General features: G+C 38.7%; 1 protein-coding gene across 1 annotated transcript; it reads left to right on the plus strand.

Moving 5' to 3' along the window:
• The first annotated feature begins 10,321 nt into the window (after positions 1–10,321).
• Positions 10,322–11,789, plus strand: LOC121770262 (protein RGF1 INDUCIBLE TRANSCRIPTION FACTOR 1-like). The gene is made up of 4 exons (XM_042167028.1): positions 10,322–10,544; positions 10,625–10,807; positions 10,885–11,100; positions 11,254–11,789. Exons 1-4 carry the CDS (start codon positions 10,542–10,544, stop codon positions 11,473–11,475), a joined length of 624 nt encoding a protein of 207 aa, XP_042022962.1. The 5' UTR covers positions 10,322–10,541; the 3' UTR covers positions 11,476–11,789.
• The last annotated feature ends 510 nt before the right edge of the window (positions 11,790–12,299 follow it).

The following is a 12,299-nucleotide window of genomic DNA, read 5'->3' on the forward strand; positions in this document are numbered from 1 at the left end:
TATGTCGTCGACGTATATGTCGAGACTTATCGTTATAGAAGTCATTGTTTGCCCTTCCAATAGCCGTTTGGCTATCGCAGTGGATCAACACTGGCGGCACTGGCTTAGACCAACATGGAATATCTTCAAGGAAGTTCTTAAGCCACTCGGCTTCCTTACCAGCCTTATCTAAGCCAATGAACTCTGATTCCATTGTTGATCGGGCTATACATGTCTGTTTTGTGGATTTCCATGATACATCACAACCCCCCCAATAGTAAAGACGTATCCATTTGTTGAAAGTGAGTCTCTATTGTCGGATATCCAATTTGCATCATAGTACCCTTCAAGTACCGGGGGGTATCTCGAGAAGTGTAGCCCATGATTTTGAGTATGTTTTAAATATCTCAAAACCCTCACAAGAGCTCTCCAATGCTCTTTGCTTGGATTGCTCGTGTAACGACTCAACTTGTTCACGGCACAAGCAATGTCAGGTCGAGTGCAATTAGTCAAGTACATAATGCATCTGATGACCCGTGCATACTCTTCTTGTGCAACGGGTTCGCCTTTGTTCTTGCTCAAGTGAACGTTGGGTTCAATTGGAGTCTTAACCGGCGCGCCATCATAGGCTTTGAATTTATTCAATATCTTCTCAACATAATGTGATTGTGTTAAGATGATTCCATCAGACGTTCTTAGAATCTTCATTCCAAGAATTACATCGGCTAGACCCATGTCTTTCATGTCAAAGGTTCTCTTTAACATGGCCTTTGTATCGTTAATTACTTGAATGTTGCTACCCAAGATTAACATATCATCAACGTATAGACACACTATAACATGGCTGTTATTAGTGCTCTTGATGTAGACACATTTGTCGCACTCGTTGATTTTAAACCCATTTGATAACATCACATTATCAAACTTCAAGTGTCATTGCATTGGCGCTTGTTTCAATCCATATAGAGACTTTACGAGCTTGCATACCTTTTTCTCTTGTCCAGGTACTACAAACCCTTCGGGTTGTTCCATATAAATTTCATCTTCTAGTTCACCATTTAGAAACGCGGTCTTTACATCCATTTGATGAATCTCAAGATTGTGCAATGCAGCAATAGCAAGAAGCACTCGGATAGATGTAATCCTTGTTACAGGTGAATAGGTATCGAAGAAGTCATGTCCTTCCTTTTGTTTAAAACCCTTTACTACTAGTCGGGCTTTATACTTATCCACTGTTCTATCGGCTTAAATTTCCTTTTAAGTACCCATTTGCAACCTAGAGGTTTCGCACCTTCAGGTAGATCTACCAACACCCAAGTGTGGTTCAGCAAAATTGAATCAATTTCGCTTTGAACAACTTCTCTCCAATGTAGCCCGTCTGGGCCATCGAAGGCTACTTTTATAGATGTCGGTTCTTCATCTAACATAAAAACAATGTAGTCAGGACCAAATGTTTTTGGTGTTCTGACCCTACTACCATGTCTTAGTACTGTATCCTTTGGATTGGGCCTTGCACGCTTGCGCGATTCAGGTTCCTCATCCGCTGATTTAGAACTATTGGCTTCTTCTTCTTCAATTCTTGTCTCAGAATTGGTTGAGACTTTTTCCTTGTCTTTGCAAGGAAATGTATTTTCGAGAAATACAACATTTCTTGACTCAATTGTTGTTCCTACTGTAATAGTCGATATTTCAGGCTTGTGAACAACAAAGCGATATGCACTATTGTTAAGTGCATATCCTATGAAAATACAATCAACTGTTTTAGGTCCAATTGTAACTTCTTTGGGCGGAGGAACCATCACCTTTGCCAAACACCCCCACACTTTGAGGTATTTGTAGGATGACTTCTTTCTCTTCCACAACTCATAAGGAGTAACATCTTTTCCTTTGAGAGAGATTTTATTCAAGATATAGCTGTCAAAACAGCTTCCCCCACATGTTATGTGGTAATCTTGAAGTCAGAAGCAATGCATTCATCATCTCTTTTAGAGTTCGATTTTTGCGTTCTGTAACCCCATTAGATTGGGGTGAATAGGGAGCAGTTGTATGATGAATTATGCCACTTGCGTTGCATAATTCTTCAAACGGAGCTACATACTCGCCTCCTCTATCACTTCGAATCGTTTTGATTTTACAACCAAGTTGATTCTTAACTTCGTTCTTATAATTTTTTATTCTCAACATCGTTCTTATAATTTTTGAACGCTTCTATTGCTTCATCTTTACTTCTTAAAAGATAAATGTAGCAATACCTTGTGCAATCATCTATGAAAGTGATAAAGTACTTTTTACCACCTCTAGTTTGCACCATATTTAAATCACATACGTCCGTGTGAATTAATTCAAGGGGTTTTGTGCTTCGTTCAACTGAGCAAAACGGCAACTTAGTCATCTTTGCTTCAAGACAAATTTCACATTTATCTTGGGTATCCACTTCATTAGCCTTTAGTAAATCTAAATTCACTAATCTTTTAATGGCTTATGAATTTACATGTCCCAATCTACAATACCACAGATTTGAGCACTCAGTCAAGTAAGAGTAAGTAGATGTTTTATTATTGATAGCCAAAGGCTTGGGACCATGGCGCGTAGCCACACTAAGCTTGAAGAGCCCATCGGTTACATAACCTTTTTCGAGGGATTTTCTAAACTTATACAAAACAAACCTATCGGATTCAAATACAAGTTTAAAACCCCTATTAACTAGTATAGATATAGAGACTAGGTTCTTTCGGATGTCGGGCACATGCAGCACATCCTTCAGCGTGACAGAGACGCCAGACGTCATTTTGAGAATCACATCTCCAGTTCCTTTGACTTCGGATGATGCTTGATTCCCCATGTTGATCTTCCTCCCATCAACAGGATTGTAAGTTGAAAACTTACTCCTATCGGCACAAACATGAGCAGTTGCTCCAGTGTCGATGTACCGGCCTCCCTTGTTTTCAATCAAGTTGGCTTCTTCGGTGACCACGGCAATGAGGTCGTTTTCATCCCAGTCTTTGAACTCCTTCTCAATGACGTGGGTTGCCGGCTTCTTCTTCTTCTTGCTGCGCCAGTCCTTGGCAAAGTGGCCAGTTTTGCCACACTTGAAGCATTCGCCTTCAAATTTCTTTGCAGGCTGCTTTCCCTTCCGTTTATCCTTTTGACTTTGGTGAAGGCGTTTATTGGAGGGACCGCTCCGCTCCAACAGATTGGCTTTGCCTTCAAGTGGGCTAAAGCCCTTAGCCTTTTGGTCGCTTTTGCGCACATCAGTCTCAATGCGCAATTTCACGATCAAGTCTTCAAGGGTCATCTGCTTTCGCTTGTGCTTGAGATAGCTCTTGAAGTTCTTCCAACTGGGAGGAAGCTTGTCAATGATCATTGATAAGGCTAATTTCATGCATTGGTTAGGGGCTTAATTTCATGCATTTACGGGTTCTAACGCATCTTTTTAAGCCAGGTGTGTAGTAGATGTTGCCAGGTCAAGGAAGAAAGGAAGACATTTGCCTAGCGAATGAAATTTGGCGATAAAGTGAGCAATTTGAAGGAAAATAGCCAGACGGAGGAGATCGCTAAAGCTGAAGGGCAGAACAGAGACTTCATGCGAAGGCTTCTAGAAGATCACCTCTGCATCTATATAAGGGAGAGAGCATGCAATTCAGAGGGAGGACTTTTGGAGATTTTTTAGGGATTCCTTTGGCTCTCAGCTCACTCACACACACTCCTACACACTTGGGTTTCAAAATTCGAGAGGGGTTTGGGTTTACTTTCAGTTGGTTGTGCGTAACACCGTCCTCACTAGGGCGAAGAAATAATTTATTGTTTTCATTTCGTTTGTTGCTGTGAATTTCACCGAGCTTTGCTGTTCGAAGCTCGGCTGTGTTGACTGTCGAATTAACGTTGAATTTTTCTATGCAATTTCTATTTTCTGTTATGACGATGTTGATTTCAAGTATGGATGATGTTTTTTTCTGAGTTTATAGTTATTTGCTTGAATGGATGCTTTTCGCACTTGATTTGTTGAGTTGGGACAAAATCGTGGTTGGATTGTCGTTGATCGGAGCAGATCTGTTGAATCAGAGTTTATGGAGTTGATTTTGGTTGTAGTTGGGTTCGGATTGCTTGGATCCGGAGTGGGTTAAGCGTCTGACATGTGGATCTGAAGCAGAGTTGGTTGATTGTGCATGATTTTGATGTTTCATTTCTGTGTTCTGTTTACTTCGTCTAGTAGAAGTAGATCTGTTGGTTTCCGATTAATCGTCAGTTTCCGACGTCCGAATCTGTATGTTCTATTTGAATATGGATTATCACTCTGTTTTCTCCATGTTCGCGTTTAAATCCGGTAACGAGATGCAAGTTGTTGTTAGTTAAATTCATAGTTTGTTATTTGCAGCTTTTCATCCGTACTTTGTTGTTTTTGGAAGATGGTCCCCACTGCATGTTTACTTTCTGTCTAGCTAATTTAGGTAGTCGTTTACTAGGTCAAGGAAGTTTGTTTGAAGCATTGAAGTTACGAGTATGTTTGATGTTTGCATGCTGTTCTCGGTTTTCTAGGTCTAGTGTTAGATTTTATTCCTAAGTCTAGTAATAGTTTTCCTCAACCCAATTTGCGTGGCATCAGCCAATCATCGTTCCAGAGTCTTTTAAATGTCTTCTTACGCTTCCATCTTCGTGGGATCGATCCCTGCTTCCTTATACTAATTCATAGTATAACGGGTTGAGGGTTTTTGAACGCGAAATTTGTGTGTCCGACGACCGAGACTTCTGAGATCCTCCGAGTTCCTAGACCTCGTGATCTAGTGGATTCTCTGGGTTTGAGAAGCTTGACCTAGCACAAAAGCACAAACAGTTTCCGAGCACTTTCAATCGTGCACCTTAAGAATTTGTCGGGCAAGGTCATCCCTTCAGCCACTAGTGCGTGGATGATCACTTGGAGCTCTTGAACTTGCTCCATGATGGGTCGAGAGTCGACCATCTTGTAGTCCATAAATTTGGATGCTACAACTTGTTCAGTACCTGCAGCATTATCTATGTTATACTTCCTTTCTAGGCTTTCCCACATCTCTTTTGATGTGGTTACAACGGAGTATACATTGTACAAACTATCATCTAAAGCACTTAGAATGAAATTTTTACAAAGATAATCTCCTTTTCTCCAAGCTTCATCGTCCGCCATGACTTCGAGCCTAATCTCTTGATCGCTTGGCGCGGGCGGATCATTTTCAGTGAGGAAGTTGGCGATGCCCAATGTTGTCAAGTAGAACAACATCTTTTGGTACCACCTTTTGAAGTCCAATCCTCCAAACTTTGATGGCTTCTCGGCAGGTGGCATCATTCTTGGTGCCAAAGGTGCCGTACTTGGTCCATGGAAGGAACCAATTCCGTTGCCCCCCGAAGGAGCCAACAACGTGGTTGGGCATAGAGCCCCCGACCATTCATTTTGGGCATAGAGCCCGCCATGGTCGTACCAGCCCCGAAGGAACTAGCACCCGCGTGAGACCCGAAGGCCTCAGCATTCCTGTGAGACCCGAAGTCCCCAGTACTCGATCCATTAAAGGATCCGAAGGAACCACTAAAAGTGGAACCAACCGATCCACTCGAGGTGGATCCACCAGTGGGCCCAAGGGGGTTAACAAACTCCCAAGGCGTTGTTGATGAAGATGGATAGCGCCCGAGAGTGGGCATCATCGTCGGAATCGACGAGGTGTTGACCGGTGCAGTGGTCGACAAGGTGGATGGAGATGCGGCGGCGGTGGTGGCAGCGACGGTGTTGGATTCAGTCGACATCTCCAGCACGTAAAAGTGTTAAGTTTCGATAGTTTTAAGTTCACTTAAGGTCCGAAACCTTCAACGGCAAGTCTTATCTCGTCTTGCGACTGTTGGGATTCTACTTCAAACAATAGATAAAAGTTGGGCGTAATACAACCCAAGAAGGAAGAACTAAAACTGAAAATTACAATGAAATCGAAACTGTAAACTGGAAATAAAACTTAGCCGAGTCGAGGAGGCCTCTTTCCGCAAGACGAGATACGCCCCGGTAGTACTCTCAGTTTGGCGTGTCGTTGAATCTAGACGCTGTACACGCCCTAGTTCAACCGTCACATATGGACTTCGTGAAGTGACTTGATCAAGACACTGATCAAGGCATCGCTCAAGGCGCAGCAGGCCGAGTTGATCAGGCTGCTGCCCAAAACTGAGGTGGTCCAAAACATTAAGTCTGGATCCAGGGACAAGCCCAAGAACCAAGCCCAAAGACCACCCCAAGACCAAGACCAAGACCACGGGCACGGGCACGGCTCGGCGCGCGTGTGCGCGAGTGTGGGCTCTTTCACCCATCTTAGTCCACGATAATTATTAAGTGTGATAAGTCACTTAATAAATACACATTTAAAGATGTGTCTCATCTCCTATGTGGGATAATTAACACTAGTTAATTACTCCCTAGGCTTTCATTCCATAGCTTTATCAAAGCTACAATGTGACCAACTTTAACCTAATATTTATCACTCACCGGGAATCGGATTTGAGAAAGTGAATATACTACGGTCATCTAAGCGGAACGTAGGTCGACGCTATATCATTTAATTTTCCAAAATTAAATGTCTCATCACATTTGTTATTGGTCGAACTTCGTTGACCGGACATCTTAAAATCAAGATTCCAACACATTGTTCATAGGACCAATCATGAACAGCATTTCAATGATTGTTGATCAAATAATTACTTATTATTTTGTTGTTAAAGATCTTATAAAAGATAAAGTGTCTGCGAAGTTTGGATATTAAACTTAAGTAATTATTGTGGAATAATTGAAGTTAACATGTAGTTAAGCACTAATTCCGAGCGTACATTGTTGCATCACGCATGTTCCCATATGTTTGTCAGTATCGTTTTCTTGCTATGCACATAAAGCAGCTGCCACTAATTTTTGCTCATGCATTTATTGAATAGTCATCTCTTGTATTCTTATTTAGGAGTTTGAATAATTGAAATTGTTTTTATTCTTGTTTTTTTTCTTACTATTTTCACATAGTTTTGAGCCAGAAATAATTAAACTTTTTCTGGTTTTTTTTTGTTATGTAAATGGTTATATTCAATGTGAATGCATTGGATTTCACATGGCAACAACCATAATTAAAAAAAAAATGCTATTTTTCAATAATAAAAATAATCTCTCTCACTATTCACATTTTGTGAATAAAGATGTCACCATAAATATCTCTTAACTATCACATTAAATACATTAAATTACCATGCAACTAAGCATTCTTGTCTCTTGACAATAAAACACAATTTAAAATTAAAAATTAAAAATACTACTGTAGGTTTTAAAACGAAAAATAGTTGGAAGAGAACGGTTACTGAGTGTATATAAATACAAAGCTTCTCGTCAATACTAATCCTAACTAATTGTTTGCATCCCAAAAATATAAAAAACCCTTGCCGTTAATTTCAATTTGGATGAATACAAAGCTTCTAACCAATACTAATTTAAGTTAATGAATGGTTTGCATCAAAAAAACTTTTCACTTTGCTATTAGTAATTTTTATTTAAGGTTTTTACATGCATCATTTGATATTAATTATATATTATGGTGTTAATATAATTTATGATACCTATATATTTTATTTGATGTTGATTATAATATTCATAATGACATTGTTGTTATTTTTCCCGAAATTCCCCTGATGAATCCGCGAATTTCTGATGTTGATGAATGCAGGAAGATGCAGATCACGACACAATGAATTTTACGTGGTTCGATTTACTAAGGTAAATCTACGTCCACGGGAAGAAAAGAGGGCAGAGTTGTATTGCTTGATCTGTTTTCTTACAGCTTACAATACAGACTTGCTATTTGATCTTTTATCTCTAGAGAGCTTCTTAGAACTTAACCTTATCTATCTGATCTAGGTTCTATTTATACATTGAACCAAAATCGTGGCATGCAGTACTATTTACTAGGCAGTGGATGTCGTGGAGATCGTGGCGATCTTGCATGGGTCCACTATCCTGCATGAGTTAAAGACTGCTTGACACCACTAAATAGATCGTGGGTGTAGTGGAGGTGGAAATCCTGCATGAGTCCACTATCTCCTAGTTCGGTCGAATACTGAGACCGAACTGCTGAATTATTGCCGAGCAGCTTTTGCCGATCTGAGAGTAGAGCTTGATGCCGACCTGAGAGCAGAGTTTGATTGGTTGGCTTTTACCGAGCTGTAGGCTGGGGCCGAACTCTTTGGTCGTGCCGAACTGAACTCTGATACTCTTTAGTCATGCCGAACTGATACTCTTTCTTGGGCTTTAGGCTGATGGGCTTTACTGCTGTTGGGTTTGTTTAGTACGTACTCCATCATCCCCTTTTATAGTATAGATACTTTTTTTATTAGAGATGAACTAAGGATCAACTTCGATTCTTCGAATAAGATTAATTGTTAGCATATGATTAGAATTTTTTTTCTAAAGAAAAATTATTGATAGTTAAGAAGTTGATATCACGCGCGCACATGACATCCATTTGTAATTTATCAGTGGTGGCCTAGTAAACTTATGTCTATTTAGTTTGATTATGAATAACAAGAAAACGCATACCACTACAAAATATTGTATTCCAATGAACAAACAAATTAAAATATGCATTTATGTATATATGTTCTAGCTAGTAGTGGCAATGTGGCATAATAAGACATGAAGTTTGAGTAATTAATTCTCACATTAGGCATAATGAGGAGTGAAGATACGTATAAATGAAGATTGAAGAGTGCTAATTAATTATTCTCTATTTAATTTGTTTATATATTATTGTCAATCCCAATGGTCTTAATTTTGTGCCAAACTTGATAGTGCCGGCAACAATAAAGATGTATTCTTTCCTGCTCAGATCCTCATTCTTGTTTCTTGAATTCAACCAAATAGATTCCGTTTCTTCTTTTTCATTTCCATCTTTATGATATTTGTACGAAATGATTATGACTTAATTATGCATCTTCTCCTGTAACAAAGCTTTCTATGACTATTTCTTAGATTAATTCAATTAATTTCATGAAATACCTCATGCACATTCAATGTCTAATTCATAAAATTAAATATTTTTTGCATTAATTAACATCATTATTCTCAATATGAACGAGCTTTTATTTTACAAATAAATTTAGTGAATCTAATTGCAACACAACTCTGGACCATGATTCGTGAATATTATGAAATCGATACTGAGACATTACTGGAGACAAAATGATGATTTTCTCATTATTAGATTTCATATCATTCAAAATTATGTGTGGAAAATTAATGAACGTTTTCTTATTAGATAATAAGAAACCACAAAAAATTGTAGGTCATGTATATTAAAGCAAAAACCTAATTATTCAACAGGTTATTAACCTTTGATTTAATAAGTTGTATTTTTAAATAAAATATTGTATTTCACACGTAATTGAATGAATATTTGCATAAATTTGGAGCATTAATCTGAATACGAAACATCGTCTGTTTATAATTTGGTGGAAGTCACTTTTCAGTGCCTTTATTTGATTAATCACGGTCGTTATTTTTAATTATACCGGTTCATATGTAAAAAAAGAAAATAGAGTCAATTTAACTATCTTAGGCAATCCCCGTATATAAGTTTAATCTAAATTGATAAACTCTCAATGCAGCTAGAAGCCACCCCAAGAGTGTTTTTATCCCTATTTTGGAGAGTTTTGAGCCTTTGATGACATGGCAAAAGGGTAGGTCTAACCTCTTGATAAAATCAATATTCATAATTTTCCAATTTAGCAAAAACTCTTCGTAATATTTGACGTAGTCTAGGAACCACACAAAAAATCGGTATCGAGAGTAGGTAAATACTCTTTCGAATATTAATTAATGTTCATTGTAAAAATAACTAAATTCGAATTATTAGCCTCCATCTCAATTGTCTATAGCATTAAATACAAATATCGACACAATATATTATCACCATCCGGATAATTGAAACAATATCTTCTAACAATTTTATAAATAATAATTGAATGATATGTACATATACGTACTTGAAAAAAAATCTATTTGACGAAGTGAATCTATTAATTTAATTATACGCATAACATCTAAATTTGAAGGTGATTTATATTGATCCAAAAATGAAGAGACGGATATGAATATCTTGGTGACAGCGAGATTACGAAATTAATAAAAAAGAATTTGGATTATAAATCTTGATTCGGACGTGACATCCTGCCTAAATCTCATGCCCATTATTAGTGAAGCGTGATATATGGGAAGTGTCAAGGGTATTTTCGACAATTCAAATATAATGTAGCCGCACCTTCATGTCTACGTAGAAACAATATTGTTAGCGTAAGCGCCAAACCCCTTGTTTCTCTCTCTTTCATCTCATCCAACGGCCCACCGAAATCCTGAGCCACCCCTTTTGATCCTAACCGTTCCTTGCTTTAATTTCATCATAATTTAGGCTTTTTGTCCCTTCCTTCGCTTAGGTGTAGTTTTGTTGTTGATTTTTAAGTTGCTGGTTGTTTAGGTTAGGCCTCCTCTCTTCTCTTCTCTTCATCATTGGAGGAGTCCAATTTTGATAATGGTAATGCCTTGTGTATAATTGTATTCCCTCTAAATTAATAAAGTTTTGGTTAATTTGATTGGGTACCGGTTTTGTGGCAGGGCACAACAATGCTGGTCCCTCCGTGGCTGGAAAGGCTCTTAAGCACATCTTTCTTCAACAACTGCCGCATCCACGGCGACGCGGCCCGGGGCGAATGCAACATGTACTGCTTGGACTGCAATGCCGGCGCCTTCTGCTACTTCTGCCGCACCTCCAAACACAAGGACCATCAAGTAATTCAGGTGAATTAATTAGTTCGAATTTGGATGAATTATAAAGGCTGGTGATAATGATGATGGAGAGTCGAACAATGCTGCAGATACGGAGATCTTCGTACCACGATGTGGTGAGGGTTTCGGAGATTCAGAAGGTTTTGGACATAAGCGGAGTCCAGACGTATGTGATAAACAGCGCAAGGGTTTTGTTCCTCAACGAGAGGCCTCAGCCGAAAGGCGGCAAGGCCGTCTCTCATCTCTGCCAAATCTGCGGGAGAAGCCTCTTGGACACATTCCTCTTCTGCTCTTTGGGATGCAAGGTAAATCGCCAATTCAATTACTCCATCCTTTTCATAGCATAACCAACTCATGCCAGTCAATGTCATCTTTTTTTTGTTATCTAATGTGTGTTTCATTATCATCATCATCTTATTATTATTATACTAATTAATTAATGCCAATGTATGATATAGGTTGTAGGAATAAAGGGCAATGGCTTAATAAGCGAAGGAACATCGACATCGACATCGGCATCAGCATCGGCATTATCACCAAGACGAGGAAATTACATGGTGAGAGAGGAAGAGGGGGAATTGCGTGAAGGGTCACAACAAGACATATACCCGGCCACGCCCCCTCCACCTCCAAGATCAAGAAGAAAAGGCATTCCTCAAAGGGCGCCTTTTAGGTCATAATTTTTTCTTTTTGCCTAATTCTTTTCTTCAAATTTAAATTAAGGTTCATAATTTACTCCTAAATACAACTCACATTTTGGGTCCTTGTCCCAAAAAGAAGCAATTATAGGTAGCAATTTTTAATTCAAATTGGGGGATTCTTTCTTTGCTTGGGTGGGTGGTGGGTAGGGGTCCCAACTCAACAAAAAACAAAATCTGTTGAGGATGGAAAACATCAATAATGCAAAAGAATTGTTATTGAAATTTGTTTGCAAGGCAAGGGTGTACATAACTATTGTAATTAATTAAGAAAAATATAAAAGTATAGTTGGCCACTTCTTGTTGAGTCCGTCACGGCCCGTTTCATAGTTTTCATGGGGCCATCAACCCCACATGCTCCTTTTATTTTATTTTTATTAACATTATAACATGCAATGCGCGCCAAATCACATTAATTCGGTTTCAATATGCTCTCTCCTTTTCTTAATGCTTCATCTCTAATTTAATCTCACAACCTAAAGCTACGATTATATCAAAATGGGTTTTCAGCCGAACAATTAGGATTCAGGTTCTGTTGTATACATCTTCTTTTATATCTAGAGTCTGAAACAAAGGAAACTCTTAGAGCATCCCCATCCGTGCTCTTGCTAACGAGCACGGATGTGGGCCCGGACCCACTTTTACTCCATGTCCTTAAGCAAGAGCACAACACCCACATCCGTGCTCTTCTGCAAGGACAAGCTCAAGGGTCCCACCATTCTATTATTCAATTTAAATAAAAACATTTCCACAATATTAAAATGCATTAAAATTACCCGGAATACTATTACAAATTATAAAAATAA

Source organism: Salvia splendens, chromosome 2 (assembly GCF_004379255.2).
Source record: "Salvia splendens isolate huo1 chromosome 2, SspV2, whole genome shotgun sequence".
In the NCBI taxonomy this organism is placed as follows: domain Eukaryota; kingdom Viridiplantae; phylum Streptophyta; class Magnoliopsida; order Lamiales; family Lamiaceae; genus Salvia; species Salvia splendens.

Coding starts and splice junctions, on each gene's coding strand:
- LOC121770262 (XM_042167028.1), top strand. Junction 10,808..10,884: donor AGGACCATCAAGTAATTCAG/GTGAATTAATTA, acceptor ACAATGCTGCAG/ATACGGAGATCTTCGTACCA. Junction 11,101..11,253: donor TCTGCTCTTTGGGATGCAAG/GTAAATCGCCAA, acceptor TGTATGATATAG/GTTGTAGGAATAAAGGGCAA.